This window comes from Schistocerca serialis, chromosome 6 (assembly GCF_023864345.2).
Source record: "Schistocerca serialis cubense isolate TAMUIC-IGC-003099 chromosome 6, iqSchSeri2.2, whole genome shotgun sequence".
Lineage (NCBI taxonomy): Eukaryota > Metazoa > Arthropoda > Insecta > Orthoptera > Acrididae > Schistocerca > Schistocerca serialis.
Window position 1 is genome coordinate 496,122,071 of NC_064643.1, and position 24,782 is coordinate 496,146,852.

The 24,782-nt window shown below is 37.0% G+C and overlaps 1 protein-coding gene across 1 annotated transcript in view; it reads right to left on the bottom strand.

Annotated features, from left to right (window-relative positions):
* LOC126484952 (uncharacterized) overlaps positions 1–24,782 on the bottom strand; it is a 91,576-nt gene that overhangs the window by 17,042 nt on the left and 49,752 nt on the right. Inside the window, exons 13-17 of the mRNA XM_050108553.1 lie at positions 24,602–24,782; positions 21,492–21,824; positions 13,887–14,569; positions 3,017–3,218; positions 868–949 (exon numbers count right to left, since the gene is read on the bottom strand). Coding sequence (XP_049964510.1) covers positions 868–949; positions 3,017–3,218; positions 13,887–14,569; positions 21,492–21,824; positions 24,602–24,782 — 1,481 coding nt within the window. The remainder of the gene's footprint in view (positions 1–867; positions 950–3,016; positions 3,219–13,886; positions 14,570–21,491; positions 21,825–24,601) is intronic.

The following is a 24,782-nucleotide window of genomic DNA, read 5'->3' on the forward strand; positions in this document are numbered from 1 at the left end:
GGCCAAAAGCTTACTTATTCAGTAGTCTTTTTGTTGTACCTATCTGTGACTCAGCATCTCCACTATGTGGTGCATAGCAATCTATCCTTTTCATAATATTGTCATTATTCCATGCTGGTTTCTCCCCTGGATCCTTTTAATTTGGTAGGATGAAAACCATTTACCAATGTGATCTCTGAAACCATGATATTTGAGCTTCTCTAGCACAAATGTTTTTGATAAGGTGCCAAAAGTGGCACTTTGCAATGTTTCTTTATTTAAATTCTGTGTTCTTTAGGTTCAGATTCTTTATCAGCCATTGACCACATGTATGGAATGGACTTTGTATTGGTATACAACAGCAATCACTATATTAATTACTGTTCACATTGCATGTACAAATAATTTATCCTGTATTAACCTGTTGTACAGAATTGTAATGCTATTCCTAAAACTCAATTTCTACACTATTAGTACCCACGAATTTTCTTAAACTGTAGAATGGATTGCTTGTTAACTATTTTACAACCCACCTTTAAAATGTGTATGTGTGTGTTTGGCAGAGAGAGAGTGAACACAGTTAAATATACATCATTGTAATAATAATGTCAATAATAAGGCAGCTTAAGATACTGTATCATGTAAATTGTCAGTATGCTGTCATATATGTCACCGAGAAAGTGAACTGTAATTGCAAAACTGAAGACATCATAGCAAAACTGAGCTATGGTAATTGAGATTTTCTATTTTTCCTCCTTTCAGTAATGTTTGTGCTGACTTAAGTGTGAGATTTCTCATTTTCTATTAATTTATTTGGTTTATGTAAGTGATAGACTTATGTCTTTAACTTTAAAAAAATTTAAGGTGGAGGAACAGCAGATTACATACCTGGACACAGCTCTCTTGCCACTGCTCCAAGGGCATGAGCAATGGAAAGGACAGAGTTGATGGTATTGGCTACTGAAGTGCTCTGTAATAAAAATCAGTTTATTGAAATTTTTATCTGTCACTGAAGTGATTTTTAAAGACCAATACTAGCTAAATTTAATTTGCATTGTTAGTAGAGTGTTATTTACTTATAATAATTTGCGTTTTGACTATGGTGTTATTTCCTATTTTATTTTTATTGTGTTTATACAAGGTGATATTTCTGACTGACATGAAGAATATACTCAACAAAAGCGAGCAGAGCATGTACATACCAGAACATGTTCAGTACATTTACACTTGCATATAACTGCTCAAAGTTTAATGTCATCTGACAACAAATTCCCCCTAATTTATATTACAATACATGAATTAATTAATTAAACTATATTTTATTATGTTTTGGTGTTGGTAAGTATTCTGTTGTTATATTTCATGAACAATAAGAAAGAACTAACTATTGTGGTGACAAAATGTTCAAACACTGTGGGAAGTAATGTGGATTACCATACCATGCCATTTTCCTTGAAAAAAATTGAAAACCATAAGATACAAGATGGAAGCAGCTGTGCTGTCATTACCATGTGTAAAGCCCACTGAAAACCTCATTTTTCTGCAGTACATTATGTGCTATTAATATGTTGCATATTTGTGACTAGGGAAGTTTGCATGCTGATGAACATTACAAAGTCAGATATCTTTCTTCTGCTAGCAGTGCTTTTCAATTTGAGACATCTGGGGATGTACAGTGAGTTGACAAAAGTCATGAGATAGTGAAATGCTTATATGCAGACGGCAGTAATAACATGCACATAAGGTACAAAAGGGCAGTGCATTGGCAGATATGTCATTTTTACTCAGGTGCTTCATGTGAGAGGTTTCCTAGCTGAACATAGCCACACGATGCAAATGCTATTTGGAGCTAGATGCACGAGAAATTCCATTTTGGTAATTGTTAGGCAATTCAATATTCCAAGATCCACTGTGTCAGGAGTGAGCCAAAAACACCAAATTTCAGGCATTATCTCACCACAGACATGCAGTGGGTGATGGCCTTCACTTAATGCAGCATTTGCGTAGAGTTGTCATTGGTAACAGACAAGCAACACTGCATGAAATAACCACAGAAATCAATGTGGGGAGGGGGAGATGTCCAGATCACACAAGTTGTAAAGCAGCCAGTGAACTTCAGCATGTTCTGCTTGGTAGCACATTACACTGCAGGATGGTCAACTCTAAACCGCTATGCAGAAATTGCAGAAGAGCTGGAATATGACATGGTTACTTTCACAGGTCACCCTGTCTCTGAACGGATAGTGTGAACTTGTTACAGAACTACAGCAAGATGTGCTGGTGTGTGAATCAGACACTTCATGGATCTGGGTCTTCCACAGGGATATCACCACTGTGGCAACATGTTAGGAGTGTGAGTGGCATAGCGATGGGCCAGGATGCTGGGTAGGTTGATTGGGTAGTGGAGTATCACCTTGGGGTGAGAAGGATCATGAGTAGGATGTCCCTTATATTTCCAGGCATGTTGATAGATAGTCATAGCCTTGGTGAAGGACATATTTTAGGTGGTCCAGTCTGGGATGATATTGAGTGATGAGGGGGCCACTTCTTTGCAGCTGCTTCTTAGGTTTGGTGGGATGATTGGGGGTGTTTGGGGTTGTGGTATGGATAGTCTGTTTTTGCAGAAGGTTTGAGGGAAAGTGCCCGTATATGAAAGCCTTTGTGAGATCTTTAGCATACTGGCCAAGGGAATTATACTCACTGCAGATATGCCAACCATGGTTGTTGAGGCTAAACTGGAGCAGTTATTTTGTGTAGAAGTGGTGACAGCAGTCAAGATGCAGCTACTCTTCATGGTTAGTGGACTTGATATAGACAGAGGTGTGGGTGGGCCCATCAGAGATATGGAACTAACATCCAGGGAGGTGACCCGTTGGGCTGAGAAGGACCAGGTGAAGCAGATGGGAGAAAATTCACCAAAAGCTATGTAAGTGGTGCCCTTTACTCCCAAATTATTGAAAAAAGAATGTCATACTTTAAAAAATCAGGCTTGTATATTAAAAAAATATTTTAACCATAAAACAATAAAACAACTCACCGCTTTAAAATGATAACTCTGAAGGTCTTTATATAGTTTATTGTGGCAGTTTGCACCCCTACAGTGAAATACTGTTGACCAGAATTGAGCAAACCAGGGGTTATGTGTATTTGTGCTAAGATTATGATGTCTGAAGTAAGTTTCAAATTCCAAGACATGTGATGCTGCAGGTCTTATGACAAGAGTTCCGAGAGCCTGTTCACTGCAACAGAAAGTATTTGAAATAGTAAAATAAATGCCCCTGAAATTGGGACTACAAATATGATTATAATATAAATCAATGTTATCTTTCTTATATATTCTTTTATACCCGATATTAACAGTAAATATCTTGTTCAATAAGGGACAGTTATCAGTTACCAGAAGTAAATATTATCTACCACCTTTCTGTGCTTAATCTCTGTTGTTTCCACATTTAAAACTCAACTGTCTTACAGTGCTGGTTACATAATCATGTAATGAATTACAATGTGGATAGCACATGCTCAAATTATGGTAAGTTTAGCCATCAATCAGCTCATAACAATCCTTACTTAACATAAACCTAATTAATATACGAATTTCCTCATTCATGAGAGTTAGCATTCAAAACTTTGAATGCTTTCAGACACTTCCTATGTCCAGTTAATCACATTGTTTTATCTCTCTGTTTTTCATGAAGTAAGTGGTGCAATTGGTTTAGATAAACATGAATTAAGGAAATTTTGGGATTGACTTTTATGTAACTCATGCAAGATACACTTTAAATTGGAGAGCTGAATGAAGTATAAAGAAAACTGCTTAAAGAAAGTGTATTATTTAAGCCATGCAACAGTGAACAGACCACACTTCACACTCTAACTTTATAGTTTTGATGTCTCAGCTGCAATGATGATTTGTTGAACAGGGGTCAATATCTGTATGAAATATCTGTCAATAAAAACATTCATAAATTCGCATGTGTTTTCTGAACATACTGAAGCTTGGAAAAAAATAGCACTTGTAACTTCAACTAAAATTAAAATTCTACCCTCAAAAATGTGGCACAGTTTATAATGCTATGTTATATTCAACATATTTAAATTGTTATGTATATAACAAGGTATTTTAGTGTTTCATAGTTATTTATGTGTCTGCCAAAATTGCAAATGTAAATGTGGTCCCAGTTGGAAGCAGAGTGCTGCACTTGTTAGTAGTAAGAACAAGGTAGATCAGCAGAAGAAACTTAATAGTTGCAAGATCTTTTTACATGAAAAGCTCTATTAAAAAGTTCTGGTTAAATAGCTCATACAAAAGCAACTGCCATAGCAAAATATTTTGTCCTGATAATTTTAAAAGTATCATACCATGTTCCAATTACATTCTCCAACAGTAGTGTACATTTCATATATTTGTTGTAAATTTCTGATTCTTTGGGTTTGTTTTATGGTTGTGATAGTGAGTATAATATTGACAAAACAAAAGTGCATAACACAGAGTTGAATTAAGCTTCATGCAGCTGGTGAATGTTTATCCCAGGTTTTTCCGTTGTAGGAAGACAAACCACTTTCTTTGCTATTACCGCTTTAGCTCTTAAAGAGAACTTTAAATCCACCTAGTGTAACAGATACTGAAATGGAAAGAGAACTAGCTAGATTAATTTAAAGTTACCTGTTTACTGTTCAAAACAGTATTGGACCAGTCTCAGTGCATTCCTACTGTGAACACTGTTATTGGGGACAGTTTGAGTTCATTGCTGTTCATAAGCAGTTGGACATCATCCTGACTGCTGTTAAGTGACTAGAATTTGCTTTGAATGGGTTTATTCGGAAACTACAGAAAGTTACTTACCAGATTCCTCTCCTGTGGATGTGTCACCTCTCCAATGAATACAGAATGTCAGTCGCAGCTCTGAAGGCCATGTGCAACTGAGGCAGGGACTAGGGAGGACTCATCACCCTAACCAATAGTCTGAAGTTCTTTTTAAAACTGAAACTGAGGCAGTGCAACACACTTCACCTGTTGGAGGCATACTGTGCCTCTTATCAAGGGAGACAAACAAAAAATGGGGAGAGTATGTTAGAGTCTGTTAACTGTTACTGGCAGTCAGACATGTAATGAACAATGAGAGACATTGTGGCAAGTAATAGGAAGGATTACCGTCTGTTCTCATTGTGCATGGAACAGCCAAATAAACTGGTACACCTGCCTAATATTGTGTAGGGCCCGTGTGAGCATGCAGAACTGCCACAACACAACATAGCAAAGACTCGACTAATGTCTGCAGTTGTGCTGGATGGAATTTACAGCATGAATCCCCCAGGGCTGTCCATAAATCCATAAGACTGTGAGAGGATACAGACCTCTTCTGAACAGTACATTGCAAGGCATCCCAGATATGCTCAATAATGTTCATCTCTGGGGAGTTTGGTGGAAACAGAAGTGTTTAAACTCAGAAGAGTGTTACTGGAGCCACTCTGTAGCAATTCTGGATGTATGGGGTGTCGCATTGTCCTGCTGGAATTGACCAAGTCTGTTGGAATGCACAATGGACATGAATGGATGCAGGTGATCAGACTGGATGCTTATGTACATGTCACCTATCAGAGTTGCATCTAGACTTATCGGGGGTCCCATATCACTCCAACTGCACATGCTCCACACCATTACAGAGCCTCCATCAGCTTGGAAAGTCCCATTCATGGATTCATGAGGTTGTCTCCATACCCGTACACGTCCATCTGCTCTATACAATTTGAAATGAGATTCGTCTGACCAGGTAACATGTTCCCTGTCATCAACACTCCAATGTCAGTGTTGACAGTCCAAGGCAAGGCATAAAACTTTATGTCAAGCAGTCATCAAAGGTACACGAGTGGGCCTTCAGCTCTGAAAGCCCATAACAATGATGTTTTGTTCAAAGGTTCACAAGCTGACACTTGTTGATGGTGCAGCATTGAAATCCGCAGCAATTTACAGAAAGGTTGCACTTCTGTCACACTGAATAATTCTCTTCAGTCATCGTTGGTCCCATTCTTGCAGGATCTTTTTCCGGCTGCAGCAGTGTTTGAGAGTTGATATTTTGCTGGATTACTGATATTTGCAGTACACTTGTGAAATGGTCATATGTGAAAATCCCCACTTCTTTGCTATCTTCGCTCATGTGCTGACTGTAACACCATGTTCAAACTCATGTAAATCTTAACACTTTGACTACGGCTGACTGCTACAGCCGTCCGAGTGCACCATGCTGTGGGTGCAGCTAACTACTGCGGCAGTTGCTGCTGACATCTGTAGAAGTTCTGAGGCATTCACTCACCTATTGTTTAGCTGCACTTGAATAAGACATCTGTTTGTTTGCAACACTACTGGTGGACTATCGCCGTGCTTTATCATTTACTCTAAACACAACAGATGGTATTTCAATATGTAGAACACAACTACATTTGAAGTCGATGTTAGCAATTTTGGTGGACCCTCACAGCACTTGTATGTGTAATTTGCTTTAGACACAACAGATCTACATCTACATCTACATCTACATTTATACTCTGCAAGCCACCTAACGGCGTGTGGCGGAAGGCACTTTACGTGCCACGGTCGTTACCTCCCTTTCCTGTTCCAGTCGCGTATGGTTCGTGGGAAGAACGACTGTCAGAAAGCCTCCGTGCGTGCTCAAATCTAATTTTACATTCGTGAGCTCCTCAGGAGATATAAGTACAGGGAAGCAATATATTCGATACCTCATCCAGAAATGCACCCTCTCGAACCTGGACAGCAAGCTACACCGTGATGCAGAGTGCCTCTCTTGCAGAGTCTGCCACTTGAGTTTGCTAAACATGATGCTACTGTGATATCTGCTGGTACAGACATCAGTCGCCATCATTTGCTTGTGTTTGCATAGTGAATTTACATATTGTGATGGCATGTAAAAAGCTACTCACTTCCAAAGTGCTAATACAAATGTTGATGGAGAGTGACTCTGAAGAGTTGCTGTGCTCATCAGTAGACAGTGAATCAGATGAAGGAGATTCTCTTATGAATTGTTACAATCTACAGACACTGTTGATTCTCATTCACCTCCATCTGTAATTACCAGTGCAAAGCCTACAATATCAAAAGGAAGTCCACAGCTGGGTACTTCTATTCAATGTTCATCATCTTCAAACAAAGATGCACAGTGCCCCATGAGGATGACAGAAAACAAATGGAGTTTGAAAACATAAATCCAAAGAAGCATCAGTTAGACAAATCCTCAGGAATGAAAGCTCACATAAATGAAAATGAGAGCTGCCTATGTTTCTTTGGACTTTCTGTAAACACAGACATAGTTGAAACGATTTGCCAGGAAACAAATAACTATTATATGTATCGATCAGCCAACTGCAAACCAGAGACAAATTCTAGGCTACACAAGTGGAGTGACACCAATGTGTCAGAAATGTATGTTTTTTATATCATCTTTCTTTCTGATGGCTAGAGTGAAAAAGTTAAAACTGAGTGAATATTGGTCGACAGATCCTTTGCTGAAAACACACCTTTTTTCAAATGTAATCTCCAGAGACCAATGTTTTTTGCTGTTGAATTTACTGCATTTCCACAACAATACTTTGCCCCAAATGGGGATTACTTATCCAAACATCAGCCTATTGTAGAACATTTTCAGAAAGTGTTCAAGGAAACTTTCTATCCTTATGAGAAACTCTGTATAGATGAATCTCTGATGCTGTTCAAAGGCCGTCTGAAAGTAAAGCATATATTCCAGCAAAGAGAAGTAGGTATGGAATTAAAATTTTTATGAGCTGCAATTGTGAGACAAAGTATATATTGGATTTTATTGTTTCTGTTGGCGCACAGACAGACATTGATAATCATGGTATGGGAGTGTCTGAAAATACAGTAGCCTGCCAGCCGCAGTGGCCTTGCGGTTCTAGGCGCTCCAGTCCGGAGTCGCGCTGCTGCTCTGGTCGCAGGTTCGAATCCTGCCTCGGGCATGGATGTGTGTGATGTCCTTAGGTTAGTTAGGTTTAAGTAGTTCTAAGTTTTAGGGGACTGATGACCACAGCAGTTGAGTCCCATAGTGCTCAGAGCCATTTGAACCATTTTTGAACAGTAGCCACATTACTCCACATGGAGAAAGAATATATGCTGTTTGTCGACAACTGGTATACCAGCCCAGATCTACTTTGTTGGTTGTGTGATAGAGCGACAAATGCATGTGGTACAGTTAGGCAAACACGGAAGGAAATGCCAGTAATGGAGGAGAAACTGAAGAAAGGAGAAATAACTTTCATGTCTTCAGAACCAGGAAAGCTAATCGCTCTGAAGTGGCAGGACAAGAAGGAAGTTTGGATGCCATCAACATACCACAAAGCTGAAATGCATCTGACTTCAAAAAAGAGATCAGAAGAATGGTGATCTGAAAATGAAACTGAATGTGGTAATAGATTACAATAAACCAATGGGACTATTCAACTGAAGCGACATGCACATAAAAACAATGGAAAGTAAAAAAAAGTTGTCTGTGGTACAGGAAATTGTTTTTCCATACTTTGGACACGCCAATGTTCAGTGCCTTTTGCTTATACTGTAAATATGGGACAAATATGAAGTACTAAAACTTTCATCTCAAAGTGATTAGAGACAGTTTTGCAACTTTTTATGTTGATCACAAGAGAGCAGGTGGTGCCAAATGTAGAGAGTACCCTACAAGACTAAACATGTCAACACAGTTACCAGATCAGAGTGAAAAGTGCAAGACACGAATAGTCTGTGCTTGAAATGGCATTAGGAAAAAAAAACTAAGTTGTGCTGTAAGGAATGCAATGTAACTCTTTATGCTTATCTGTGCTTCAAAACTTCTCACAAACATTTCAGCAATAAAAAAACTGATAAACCTTGTTTTGAAAGAACATAGAAGTATGTCACTATTGTAAAAATGCATCATAATAAAAACACACCTCACATGAAAATGAAGTGTAAATATTGTAAATAAATACCACAAGTTTTTCCAAAGCCAGTCCAAAGAAGAGAACAAAACAGAAAGCCAAAAAACAATGAGTGTGTTGGAAGCACTGCGCATGGCAAGCACGCCAGAAGCATTCAGCACCCAGCGCACAGCAAGCACCACAACAATGTAGCACACAAGGTGCAATCACCAGTGTTACACATGGCAGTCAAAGGGTTAATAACCTGCCATTGTAGCAGCAGTAACCAATCTAACAACTGCCCCAGACTCTTGTTGTCTTACATAGGTGTTACAAACCTCAGTGCTGTATTCTGCCCGATTACATATCTCTGTATTTGAATACACATGCCTATATTAGTTAATTTGGTGCTTCATTGTATATGCATGGTGTCTCCATTCAACACCTACATCTCCAGCGACATCCCCCTGAGTACTTTGCAGTTCACATCTTATGTTTGGCAGAGAGTTAGTTCATAGAAAAACTTTTATGCTATTTTTCTACTGGTTCACACCTGTAAAGCACCTGCGAATAATGAACAGCTAAAAATTTCCATGTCATCTTTGATTTCTCTAATTTTCTTACTATGTTCATTCCTCTCTATGTATGTGGGTATCCCTGAATGGCTCAGGAGTGCACAGCACATCTGATGTCGCTATCAAGGTAGCTATCAGTGTGTAGGATGTACACAAGGGTTTCTTAGGTTACGTGTTTCTCCATCTAGTTCAGATAATGAGGGCTTTAGGAGACTCCAAAATATTAGTGTAAGGTTCAAAGAAATGCTGCCCACAGATGATGATATTAAAGTCCTAAGGATCAGTTGCTGAGGCATTCTCAACAAGGTCCCAGAATTTGAAGCACTCTTTAAAAAACAGTGGAACTCGCATGATACTAGGTACAGAAAGCTGGCTAAAACCCTAAATTGACAGCAGTGAGCATTTTAGGGTAAACGTGAATGGATATTGAAAGGGTAAGCTTATGAGAAATGAAGATGGGGTATTTGGCACAGAGGACAAAAAAACTCAAGTCCGCTGTGACAGAAACTGAAGATGTGTGTGTGACCATGTGGGAAAGACTGTCTCAAGGAGAGGCACTGAATTTTAATAGGATTCTTCAACTGATCAACAGACTCACCTCCAGATGTAACCAAAAACTTGCCAATACATATGTTGCCAATCATGCTGTTATCATTGGAAGAGACATATAACAACCAACAATGGGATACGCACCTACTCTGAAACTGGTATTGGTGACCAAGAGGCAGCTGTAGCAACAATAAACACCAAAGGGCACTCAAAACAAGTATAAATGTTTATACCTTCAGCAAAGTAGATTGAGGGTGGTAGCATCATATCTCAAGAATGATCTTGAAACCTTTAGCTCTGGACATGAGCAAGGAACTGTAGTTCAAGTTTACCCTGTATGGCATACAGTCCCTCTGAAGAAACTTTCACAGAAACACCAACTACTACAAAGTGTGAAACAAGGCCTAGGTCTATAGAGAGAGACATGCCAGAAGAAACACTTTTGGCTGTGTGAAGGGCAATGCACAAAGCCCTCAAAGAATACCAGAATAGAATCTTATCAAAAGTCATCTCATAAAATCCAAAGACATTTTGGTCAAATATAAAGGCTATTAGTGGCATCAAAGATAGTGTCCAACACTCATGGATGAGGCAGGAACTCAAATTGATGTTAGCAAACAAAAGCAGAAATGGCAAATTCCATTTTCAATTTTTCCAATTCTAATAAATGTCCAGGAGTACTGACTGACCCAGTTTAATTCATGTCAGTGCTTTTGAGAAACAGCTGAGATCACAAAAATGACAAGACTTCTGGGCTTTATAGGTTCTCCATTAGATTCTATACAGAATCTGCAATAGTGTTATGCCCTCTTTTAAATATGATACTGTAGTCCCCTGGAACAAATAACTATATCGAGTGGTTGTAAGAAAACACAGCATCTGTAAGAAGCATAGCAGAAGTGACCCATCACTATTAACATCCTTCTGTTACAGGATCTTCATATACATTCTGAGCTCAAACATAATGAGGTAACTCAAGCAGAATGATCTCTCCATGCTAACCAGCACAGATTCTGAAAACATCAGTGATGCTAAATACAACTTGTGCTTTTCTCATAAGACATCCTGAATACTATGGATCAAGACAAGCAGGTAGATATAGTACTTATTGACTTCCATAACATACTTGACTAAATACCACACCAACATTTATAAATGAAAGTATGATCATATGGGGCATCAGACAAAATGTATGACATGATTCAGGGTTAGTTGATAGTGATGGAGAGTTATTTAGAAAAGTAGACGCAGTTTTAGGTATGCGCAAGGGAAGAATATTGGAATCCTTGTTGTTCATGTTGTATATTAATGATCTGGCAGGCAATATGAATAGTAACCTCAGACTTTTTCCTGATGATACAGTACATATAATGAAATAATATCTGAAGTATGCTGCAAAAATATCCAGTCAGATCTCAATTAGATTGCAAAGTGATGTGATGATTCAGAACTTGCTTTAAATCTTCATAAATGTAGAATTTTGCACGTAACAAAACACAAGAATATAGTATTCTATGACTACAATATCAGGGAGTCTCAACTGGTATCACTAAAGTCATACAAATGCTCAGGAGTAACGATGTGTAGGATATGAAATGGAATGGACACACAGGTCCAATCATAACTAATGCAGATGGCGGACTTCTGTTCATTGGTAACATACTGGAAAAACGCTATCAGCCTACGCTGTCGCTTTCTTACAATACACTTGTATGATTTTATTTTTTTATTTGCAAGTTAAGTTCCATAGCACCAAAGTGAGGAGCAAATCTCCAAGTTCATGGAACATGTCAATACATGAAATTGCAAATAAAATTAAAACAGATAAAAATAAAATGTTTATGAATCTGAAAAAAGTCAGGACATAAATTTAAGTAAACACAATCAACAATACAACAAGAATCAGCTTAATTTTTCAAGGAACTCCTCAACAGAATAAAAGGAGTGATCCATGAGGAAACTCTTCATTTTCAATTTGAAAGTGTGTGGATTACTGCTAAGATTTTTGAATTTGAGTGGCAGCTTATTGAAAATGGATGCAGCAGTATACTGCACACCTTTCTACACAGAGTTAAGGACGTCCAATCCAAAAGTAGGCTTGATTTCTGCTCAGTATTAACTGATGAAAGCTGCTTATTCTTGGGAATAAGCTAACATTGTTAACAAGAAATGACAGTAAGGAATATATATACTGAGGGGCCAATGTCAAAATAGCCAGACTTGTGAACAGAGGTCAACATCAGGTTCATGAACTTACATCACTTATTGCCTGAACTGCCCGTTTTCTGGGGCAAAAATATCCTTTTAGAATGGGAAGAGTTACCTAAAAATATAATACTATACAACATAAGCAAAGTAGACTGTGAGCTGCTCCCCGTATTCTGTAATGGTCCAACTTCTGGAGCAATATTTTGTGATCAACACAATCAAACACCTTAGTTAAATAAAAAAATATGCCTAGCATTTGAAACCTTTTGATTAACCCATCCAGTACCTCACAGAGAAAAGAGAATATAGAATTTTCAGTTGTTAAACGTCTTCTGAAGCCGAACTGTACATTTGATAGCAAATTACGTGATATGAAATGATCAATTATCCTTACATACACAGACTTTTCAATAACTTTAGCAAACACTGATGGCATATAACTAGATCTAAAATTGTCTACATTATCCCTTTCTCCCTTTTTATAAAGCAACTGTACCACTGACTACTTCAATTATTCAGGAAACTAACCATTCCTAACGGAAAAATTACAAATAAGGCTAAATACAGGGTTAACATGTGCAGCACAGTACTTTAATATTCTGCTAGGCACTTCACCATATTGATGAGAGTCCTTAGTCTTCAGTGATTTAATCATTGACTCCATCTCCCTCTTGTCTGTATCACACAGTAGTATTTCAAACATCGATCTCAGCAAGGCTTTTGCCAAGAAAGTTATATAATTCTCTGTAGAAACTAAATTTTTATTTAATTCACCAGAAATGCTCAGAAAATAACTGTTAAATACTGTACCTACATTTGTTTTATCAGTAACATAAATATTTTTACTGCGAACTGACTTAATATCATCGGCATTGTGCTGCTGACCAGACACTTTCTTCATAACTGACCATATGGTTTTAATTTTATCCTGTGAATTAGCTACAATGCTACTTAAACATGTGAGACCTATATCGTATAAGACTGACATAGGATATTGGATGTACAGCCCACTGTGTATTCTTCTCATAAGGATTGTGAAAATTACATTACTTACAGTATGTAAAGAGGCATTTAGGCAGTTGTTCTGACGAAACCTTAATCATGATATGATGCAATGGGAAAAACATTCTGGCATGCACTTTATAGTGGTTTTCAGAGTATGAATATTGATCTATTCCAACAAAGTGGACACTATAAACCTGTATGGCAAAAACTGTAGATATTATGACAACATTCAGTTAGGTTGAATACTGTGAGTCTGGTATTCCCACAGTATTTCTTTCTTCAGTTTTCATAATTAAACCACACAATTTAAAGCTGAATCATGGTATGACAGTCATTGTACATGTATGAATTAAGTCCTGAAAATCCTACCCAGAGATACATTATTAATATCAGTATAGTTCACTTTGAAACATAAAACATTTAAGTAAAAAATTAGATACAATAAAAGTTGTTACATTTGGACTTTTTCATACATCATTTGGAAGTTACAGAAATTAGACGAATCTATGGGGATTCAATCTACTATCTCTTTAATGGAGACATAAGGAGACAGGGACTAACTATTTCTGAAAGCTAGAACATAAGGAAAAGAGCAGCATTAAAAGGTAAAAACACTTCATAACAGAATATTTTAAGATATAGTTCTACCTGTAAGTGTTCAATGCTTTCTCTGCTCCCAGCACTATGAATGTGAGAGCTCCAACAGCTATCTGACTCTCATCTTCCATTGCCTGCAAAACTCGTAAAAGTAGCTCCACCACTTCATTGGGGAGCAGCAGCACAACTATCTTGTTTCCACTTGTATGGACTGTTGCAATTTCCTTAAGGTATTCTCTAATTATTCCAGCAGTGTACTGAAGTGGAACTGGAAGACTGATGGTCATATTCAATCCATTTTCATAAACTGATGCATAGTCTACAAATAGCCTGTAACTGTCTTCATATTCTATTCCATCCTGTAGGTATATAACAGAAAAGCAACTCCAACTCAAATTTTGAAGAAGTGCTAGCACAGCTGCTGCATAAGCTTTGCTGGTTGGTGCCAGCTGGAGTGGATATGGAGCATATTTCTTTCTGTGAGGCAGTGGGCCCCTGGCCTCTGAAGCAAACACTGGAATCTTCAAGTAATTTACTGAATCCATTACAGCTGATACTAAATTTGTCCCTCCGCCAACAATAAAAGCAACTGCACTGTTCTGGGAAGCTCCATTTCTGTTCAGAGACGTGTGAAGGGTTAAGAGATCTGCTATATCTTGAGCAGCCTTCACAGGGCTTCCACATGAATCCAATGAAACAGCAGCAAGATTTATATATGTGCTGTTCTTATTCACCTGAAATAAACAAGAATAACATAATATGAAAAGTGTATTACAAAAGACTCTTAATCTGCACATTACCAGTTACTTCATACTACATTCACACATTATGGTTGCTGGTAACCAAATTTTGTGAAGTCAGTCCATATTCTCATAGATTAAATTCCAAACCTCTCTGCAACATCTCATGGAGTGAGGGTGTGTGATACTGTTGATAGTGATTTGCCCAATGGATAGGGATGTTAAATAGTAAGCATACTTTGAATATTCTTTATTCTTGAAGTTCCTAAAACTAGATAACATCACACAGAATCCCATTTCAAAAAGTTGATATATATACATTTGAAATCCAAGGGTACCCTTGAACAAAAGGTGACTTTTGTCAATACATCTTTTCTGAAATGGAGTGATTGGTGTTCTGAACTTCCCTTTCAGTTACGAAACATCTGGTATTAGTTTGCTCACCCTTCCATTCTGAACATGAATGTTGTTACTGCAAAAATGCAGCATTTGTAGTATCAATAAATATCTGTCATGAAATATTATTTCACCAATAATTGAAGTTTTGAAGAGAGTATCATTTGACCACTACTCAGAATATTTCAGTTTTTTAGTTCTTGCCATGAGAAGAGTTACTGCCAAGAAACAGTACTTTTCTGCTATACACATTTCTTTTGTAGACCTTTGAACAGCTTCTTTCCATGAAGAGTACTGATTCTGATTCCGATTCTTTATTTGCCGTTGATCACATGTAGTGAAATAGGCTTTATAATCATGTCAAGATACATAGGAAGTTACTATATTAGTTAGTGTTTACATTACAAGTACAAACTATTTATGGTACATTAATCAGTTGTACAGTATTTCAATCATAGACTTCAAACTCAATTTCTATATTACAAGTATCCAAGAATTCTGTAAGACTGTAGTATGGATTGTCTGTTAACCATTTGTGCAGTTTACTTTTAAAATTATTGAAAGGTGTATTGAATGCAGTATGTGGTAATTTGTTATATAATTTCAAACAGTTCACTTTGTAAGAGTTGCCTGTTTTTGTCAGCCTATGTCTAGGAATGTCAATACTCTCTTTGTTTCTGGTATCATGAAAGTGTATGTTCTTTCCCGTGTTAAATTTTGTTCTGTTCTTTTTAGCATATATTAGTGATGCATAAATATAAAGATTTATCACTGTCATTATTTTCATTTTGATGAATAAGGGACGGCAGAGTTCCCTTGGACCAACCTTGCACATTATTCGTAGCACCTTTTTCTGCATCAGTAGTACATCAGTAACATGACAGGAGTGGCCACATAGTAACAGGTCATAAGACACATGAGACTGAAAAAGTCCAAAGTAAGCTGTTCTGAGATATTTGTTACTTACTATATCAGACAATTTCCAGATGAGATAGGACACACTTAATAACTTTTTGCAGACCTGGTTGATGTGGGGTTGCCAGATAAGTTTGGAATCAATGTGTATTCCAAGCAGTTTTACAGATTTTGGTTCTGCATCTTTAGTCAGTCCAAAGTGCAGATGCTGGGTTTTCTCTGGATTGCATAAAAGTTTGCTAGGCAAGAACCAGTTTAGTGTTAAGGTCAGAGTGTCCTGTGATTTCTGGTGTAGCTTTTATAAATCTCGATCTGTGCTGATTAAGGTTGTATCATCCACTCAGACCCAGCATATGATGGCAAATCATTAATTGCAACACTGAAGAAGAAAGGACCAAGGGCAGAGCCCTGAGGTACAGTAGATGTGACTATTCATAGAAGAGTGTCTATTTTGAACTGACACAAATTGCCTCCTGTTATTTAGATAAGAATTGATTATTTCTGTCACTGTATTATTTATACCATAATACTTTAGTCTGGCTAGTAGGATGTCAAAGGGGATACAATCAAATGCCTTACTCAGATCAAAGGTTCAAGTGAGATTGTTTATTTTCAAATGCAGTTGATGTCTGACTAACTATTTCAAGGACTGCAGAGGTGGTGGTTTTCCCTTGTTGAAAACTGTGCTGTCTATTACAGAGAAGGTCATACTTTTCAAAATAGTTGATTAGCTGTTTGCGGAAAATTACTTCAAATATTTTGGAAAAGATTGGAACAATAGACACTGGTCTATAGTTTTCAGGGAGGTGTTTTCTTCCCTTTTTGTGTACAGGTATAACTTTGGAAATTTTGAGCTGATCAGGGAAAACTCCAATTTCTAGGCATTTCAAAATGGCTCTGAGTACTATGGGACTTAACATCTGAGGTCATCAGTCCCCTAGAACTTAGAACTACTTAAACCTAACTAATACAAGGACATCAAACACATCCATGCCCGAGGCAGGATTCGAACCTGCGACTGTAGCGGTTGCGCGGTTCCAGATTGAAGTGTCTAGAACCACTCGGCCACAGCGGCCGGCTTCTAGGCATTTATTCATAATAAAAACAAGTGAATTGCAAATGAGGTGTATTGTTCTTTTTATTGTGTAGTTAGATAGCCAATAGTAGTCTGCGCTTTTCAAGTTTGAAGATTTTCTGTTATATCTGTGGGTGTGACAGGATCCCATGAAATTCATACCCTTTAGGTAACTGGTACGTATGACTATTTAATTTTTTATTTCAATTCCTTTACTGTAGTAGTAAAATATTTATTGAGCTCTTATGGTTCATGTAGAACATCTTGTGTTTGGGTAGAAGTATGTTCTTGTTTTATAATGTCTCAAGCAGTCTTGCTTTTGTTTGGGGCTCATCCTAAGTAATTTTGAGAGGCAGCTTGTTTGGCAAGTTTAAGGTTGGCTTTATAATGTTTTTTTACATTTCAGGTAGTCTTTATAATAAGTATCATTTTGTTCTGTTGCAATTTGCCATTTTTATATGTTTTGTACAGTGAAAGTATCTTTTCCCAGAAACTAGCAAAGTCATCAGTGTACCATTTAAACTTTTTACCTTTTCTATTTGGTTTAGTACTGTTTCTTTTCATTGGTGAGCAAAAGTACCATAAGTCAGTATATGTCTTAAGGAAATTATTAAATAGAGTTTCAACAGTTGATTGATCTGTGTCATATTTATAAGCAAAGTCCCAGTTTACCTTTCTGAGGGAATCTGTGAATAACTTAAGATATTCCTCTTTCTGACCGACCTCATGTCATGCTTGCCTTCTTATTTGCAGCCTTATAATTCTTATCAGACTGTGTATCCTGGTATGTTAGGAGTAGAGGATCATTATCAGCAAAACATTCATCTGCACTACTTACACTATATAGGTCTCTTGAAAAATTAACTATAATATTGTCCAAACAGGCATTTCCATGTGTCAGGCTATTGTTAGTATAATATATATTTAGTGATATGAGTAGGTTTATGAATATTTTTGTGTTGAATTCCTCTGTGTCTAGCAAGTAAATGTTCAAAACACCACATATTGCTACATTTGTTTTGAGTTTTATGATTTTTCTCATCATCTGTTCAAATTTCTCGAAAAATGAGTTAACATCATTGTTTGGAGATCTATACAAGCTAACTATTACAATATTTTGATCTATTAGTCTTATACAAGTAAATTCACTATTTAATTCTGTGGAAGATGAACTTACATCTATTTTAGAGAATTGTATACATTGTCTGATAAATATTGCGGCCTCTCCATTTTTTCTCTCATTTCTACACATTATAGCTGCCAGAATGTACTCATTAGGTATGAACAATTATATTTGATATTCTGTAAGCCAATGTTCTGAAACACACAGTACATTAATTTTTTTTATTTTACAAAAATGTTCCAACTCGAACAGCTTGCTCCTAATGCAGCAAATGTTGACCTTGTTTTTTTTTTTTTTTTTTTTGTTTTTTGCAAAATATTTCTTCTGTAGGTTGGTTTATATTTGTGGTAAGTTCCCTCTTGCCATGCCGAATCAGGTCCATGTCCATTGAAACTGTTCCTTTCATAGTCACTAATATCTAATTATCTTACGTTTGTAAATTTAGCACAAAAATATCTCAGTTTATCATTAGTTTGCCTAATTTCTGTATTGACACATGACCAATCAGGCAGGTCATACCCGAGTGGTAGAGTGGCTACAATAACATTGGTGAAGGATAAGTATTGTATTATTGAGATCACTTTCTTGATGAATCTATTGGTATTGTTTTTGTTTACGTCATTTACACCTCCAATCAGCACTACACAGTCCTTTTTTTGTGAGTTTGGAGCATTCATTGTTTATACCAGCAGTAACTGTCTCAAAATTTGGCTGTGGTTTTACTTTACTGTAAATACTTATACTGTTCCCAGCCTGCATTGACATTATATTTGAGATGTTTCATGTATGGCTGTCCCTAAATAATTTCACCTCGTCTTTCTGTGGACATGCTGCACTTTCACATAAGACGTCTTGTATTCATTAGCAATTGAGTGCTGAACAGTTTTTTTTTCACACGGTAAGTCGTAACATTCTTCAAAATTGGTCACAGTTAATCTGCTTACCCTTTTGATTTTCTCCTGCACAATACTTGCACAGATGATGTTTTTTGCTCTGTGCCATGTATCCGTACTTGAAGTGTAGAAGTCATTCAGATGAGATTCTTTTCCACATAGTCTTTTCTAAGTCACTTTATTTTTCACTGAGAGCAATATACTTGTTGTTTAAAGCATCAGTATTACTCTGAAGCACTTTTATTATTTTGTCTTTGTCCCTGATGGCGTTTATGATTTCTCATTCATGTATTTCCATGACACAGGTGTGGCATGTCCAAGTAAAGTCGTTCGTTGCAAATTCTACACTCACTTTCAAGCATTTCTCATGGAACCAGCATCGACACATTGTGCACTGAACTCCTTTTTATCATCTTATTATCACTTTTAATTGCATTTTTGCTGTGACAGTTTTCATTAATAACATTAACCAGTGCCATCTTGCTGAATCGTACAGTTTAGTAACTATCAGTCTCGTCTACAATAATTGAGCCTAATTCTGCACAATGTCTGAAAAACTTGTAGTGCACTAGGTTTTCAGAAGCGCAATAGTCACACCAGAATATACTGTGTCAAAATCGTGAACACCTGGTTTCATCTGCTTCCTGTACCTCTGAGATTTCAGATGGAAAAAAAAGAAAAAAAAAAAAAAAAAGAAACTCACTTCCATTACCATCATCCATGAAAATACATTCTATTTACTTGTCACAAAGCACATGCTTACACATTTTCAAATATGTGACAGTACGAAGCAAGGCACAAGTCCAACAAACTGCTGCTTCTGCCATCAAAGTCACATCAAGGAACCATTATTAATGCTGCAGATTTCTGGGTTCTCTACAAGTGATGGTGTATTACCTCGTTGCAAGTGTTTATTAAGATAACCTCAAAATTACACTACTAGGAAAAAGACAGACTGCTACTCATAGCATGGATGACCTATTGAGTTGCAGACAGGCTCAATGAAAAGACGGTTACAAATTATAGCTTTTGGCCAAGCACTTCATCAGCAAAGAAAACACACATTTACACAAGCAAACACACCTCACACAAAAATGACCGCTATCACTAGCAGCTCTGACTGGTCAGAGCTGCCACTGGTAGCGGTCATGTGTGCATGGATTGTTGTTGCTTGTATTAATGTGTGTGTGTATTTTGGTCAGAGCTGTTGGTGGTAACAGTCGTGTGCTTGAGGTGTGCTTGAAGCAAAATGTGTAACGGTCTTTTCATTGAGCCCATCTGCAACTCAACAGGTCATCTTTATGGTGAGTAGCAATCTACCCTTTCTTTAGTATTGTTGATACTCCATCCTGGAGTTTCCATTGTTTGAAAACTCAAAACTTATATATCTGACATTAGCACTCCTGGCATGCTTAGCCCCTGTCACATATATACATCAGTAGCATTTGAGGCATGATGTCAATGCATAAATATATACATTTGTAGCAGTTATAGGGTTAAGAAATGTCTACATAATAGTAACACTAAAGATTCTGCATCAGCAGCTTCTACTGTGATGTTTCATAAAGTCAACAGCTATTCTTGTGATGAATTTTACTGGAAACATTAACAAGCATTTAATAATTTTATTCCAGTTCTTGAGAGCTTCTGAATGCAACTGGAGAAAATACTGTATCTCCAAGACTCAATAAGTGTGTGTAGGACTCTCACACTGAGAGATCCATACAAACTTAATTATGTATATAGACAGTTCATCTATAGGTTTTGATGAGTGAATTTGCATATATCAAAATATGTGAAATAATGGCCATATCTTTTGATTGCACTGACATATAAGCTTAATGCTTTTACTGTGCCAAGGGAGTGTAGACCTCAGTATTTGACTCACATTTCAACTTGATACCTCTACCCATTCCTACGAAAAGGTGTCTTGACATACAGACAGACAGACAGATTGACAACAAAATGATTGTATAAGGATTCCATTTTTGACAACTGAGATACACAACCCTAAAAACTAAAGTTGTCTCAATATGTAAATTTTTTATGAATAATAAACTACTCAGTACCTAGCACATGATCATTTGTGTAAAACTTAATTCCAGTATTTTCAGCCTTTATGAAATATCAAAGAGAACATCTTTTATACAGAGATACACCACTTCCAATCTGTCATTTTTAAAATTCATTTCAAGATAAGTACTTCCGCATGATGATAATATGAAGTTCTAAATTTTTCATGCTTATAGCCTTGTGTAGCTGCTACAGAACAAAAATTTCATAAATTTTCAGCTGCAAACTATGTATAGGTCTGTATTATAAATGTTGGTTTACACAACACAAAAATGTATCATTATCTATGTCTTCCAAGGAGACCTTACAGTGCTTTGGATTAAATAATGTTTTAAAAGTATTCATTTAAAAAAATTTCTTTATAAAATACTTGCTGTTATGAGTAAAAAATCACAAACTATAGTTTATTAATATTGTGCTACAAATCATTTATGCACTTACTTGTTCAATGGCCCATAAGAAGGCCTCTAACTGTTCAATGCCTTTCTCATGTAATTCTGATCCACATTCCATGGGGTTTATTGATGCTTCATGTATATCAAATGCTGCAGCAACATAAAATTTTGTGTTTTTTGTCTTTTCCTGTTGCCTCAGTGCTATCGTTCTCACCCATTCTGCTGTTTCCAGTTTGCGATGATGACCTCTGCATTGTGAACAGCTAGTTCTTGTTGCACACTGTGATGTCAGTGACGAAACTACAACCTCGCTTCCCATATCTCTGTATGTGTATACGTCATCCAACAGGTTAAGTGAACTGTTCGAGAATAATGCTACCTGGACAAATAACAAGAACAATTTACTCTTAACACACCATTTAATGCTAAATTCATGTATGAACACAGAAATTTCTCTTTTTTTTCAAAAGGAAAATTTACTTGTGAAACCTATAAAATTACAAAGAGACAGAATGGCAGGAAATTCCAGTAGTGTTGATAAATACTGTTCATTCAAAAGTGAAAAAAAAAAGTTATTCATACTCTCTCTGATGTCTATCCCTTCAGCTTTCTTCCCATTTGTCCCACAATATATGGGCTACCTCTGAGTCTGAGTGATCTGCCCTTCTCTCTAACATTCCCAAACTCTCATTCCTCCCTGAGGAAGAAGTTGTATTTCTGAAAGCTATGGACAGTTTTTATACATAAAACCCTCTAAAACAAGATTATAAGAAGAAATGCCTGAAAATCTTTCATGTTTAAATTAGCAGTGAGAAATGATTTACAAATTTCGTAAGACAGAGACTCATAACACGTTTCTCTGCTTGTTTCAACACGTGCATACCCTTATCAGGTCATGGTCTGCCTCATCTATTCAAAGACTGCTGGATGCTGAATGTTTTCACAAACTTCCACGACACATTGGTGAAGTGTCTCTGCAATAGAGTTTTTTTTCTGTGCAAGCCAATTTTTTTAAATGACAAGATCACTAGTAATTCAAAGTACTAAGGTTGAATTAGTATGATGGCTAGTAACTGGTCCTCCCCTACCTGTCCATTTGTCACAGTACAAATCAATGAGCTTGTCACTGAGATGTGGTAGTGATATGTAATCTCACTGACTTTACTCATTTCCAAGTTCTGACATTATGGAATCACAATAGTTGATTAAGATAAGAAAGAAGGTTGGAACTTAACATGTAGATGTATGATCTTTTATTTCAGATCAACTGATGCTAAACACATTGTGTACTGCGTTATGGATTATGACATATTTCAATTTTGATTATGAGCTGGAATCAAACTGCTATTGTACATGATGGCTGAAAGCATCAGCATTATGCAGTGGGTAGGATGAGTGGCAAAGAACAGCAAGATATCATGGAAGGGGTTTGCAGCATAATGTCTGAAGGTATCTGACAAGAACTAAATGTTAGATGCAGTTTGTGGGAGAGACACCTCTTAGCAACAAGCAGGTGGACCTGTCCCAGGCCTTGATGCCTGGGAAAGAAAAAACTGACCATCAAAAAATTATGTTTTCTAAGATTTAGCATGAAGTGATTAGAACACCACATTATAAAAAGGGAAAATATTAGTAAAATGGCTTTTGTGGCTTCACAGTAGGGCCTAGTCTAAATATTATTAGTAGGAGCTACAGACTATAATGTGAAAGACAACACGTTAGGTGTTGGATGAGGTGAGGCCTGTGTCAAATTTCAGTTTCACCTCAGTTGCATAAACAGCTTTCTGTTTGTTCATTTTATGTCAACAAAGTCTGAATACATACGGTCATGTAGGCAGTGATCTTATTGGTGGAGTTAATCTACATTTTGATGGTGACAATATTTACAGCCTTAATTGAAGTTAATATAATGAACAAAGCAAATGTCATGTAATATGTAAGTTGGACGCTGTTGATTATCTAGCTGTATACAATCTCAGTGTTGTTAATAGATCATTGCAGGTGACCTTCTGGTCATGACTGTGGAGTTACATTATTCAGTGTCTCTGAGAATATCAAGTGACTTATTGTTAACAGACCTGAAACTATTCTAGTGTTTTGTTTTTATGTCCTGCATGGTAGAGCAGCAGTGTTTATGGTAATTTTATATGTGAGTAGCTATTTCAGTGAACGTGAAGTGTCTTTGTAATTGGAATTAGTTTTCAGTAGCATAAGCTCTGTATATTCTGATGAATGCCATTTATAGGTGTGCATAATTGTTGTAACTAGTGTATGCCATCCAAAATAGAGGACATAGAGCCTCAGCAAAATGAAGATGAATGAATTTACCGTATAATACCTATAATTCCAGCACACACATTCCTTTACTGTATCATTATGATTTAAATCCACTTACAAATTCTGTGTGATGGGGTGTGAATGCATGGTTGGAATCAAGTGGAGGTCATTTTGAACATTTGTTATCAGTATCTGTCTTGAGAAATTTGTGTAATGACATTTCATTACTACCTTAAAACTGAGGTCATATTTTTATGGACATTTTTAATTCTTCCTGTGTGCCAAATCTGCTTGAAAAGTTTGCAAAAGCATTTCTGATACTGTAACAATACGAGAGAAGGAAAGTTGCTACTTGCCCCCTCCCCCCTCCGCACTTTCTCTTCAACCCTCCGTCTAAACTGCAACATTTCACTGTCCGTCACTTCCATCGTACTATCCCTCCTCCTCCCTGCCCCAGCCTCCTCCTTACCCCCACCCAGTCGCCACTCCCATCTTGCACTGGTGCTGCCGTTCACAGTGTAGTTTCAGCACTCTGAGAGTACAGATGTGTGTGCAAGTTGTGCTTGTGTGAGTGTGTGTGTGTGTGTGTGTGAGGACCAGGGGGGAGGGGGGAGGGAGAGGGGAGGTGCACATTACCATTACTTACCTGGCATATAGTTCTTTCTTTTGTAGGGAAGAGAGGACCAATAAACATACTATGTTGTAGAATAAGGCTTTTTCATCTCCATTAATTTATTTTGTAGACAGTGTTGGTATCACTTTGTAATTAATTCTACAGATTTATGATCAAATAAAAGTATCCAGGATTGCACAAAAATAAAGAAATGCAATTTAAAAAGTTACTGCATGTGCACCAGTTGAAACTCAATGTTTACTCACCCTTTCATAGTGAACATCAGCAGATGTATGACTCCATTCATGGATACTTCTTTTAAGATTAAATATTTCAATAGGAACATTTCCTCCTCCATTTTCATTGAACTGAAACAAGCTGCTATGAATACCATCTGCTCTTTCAGAAGTTGTTGATCTGAGATATTGGTTTAAAGTCAATGGTGAC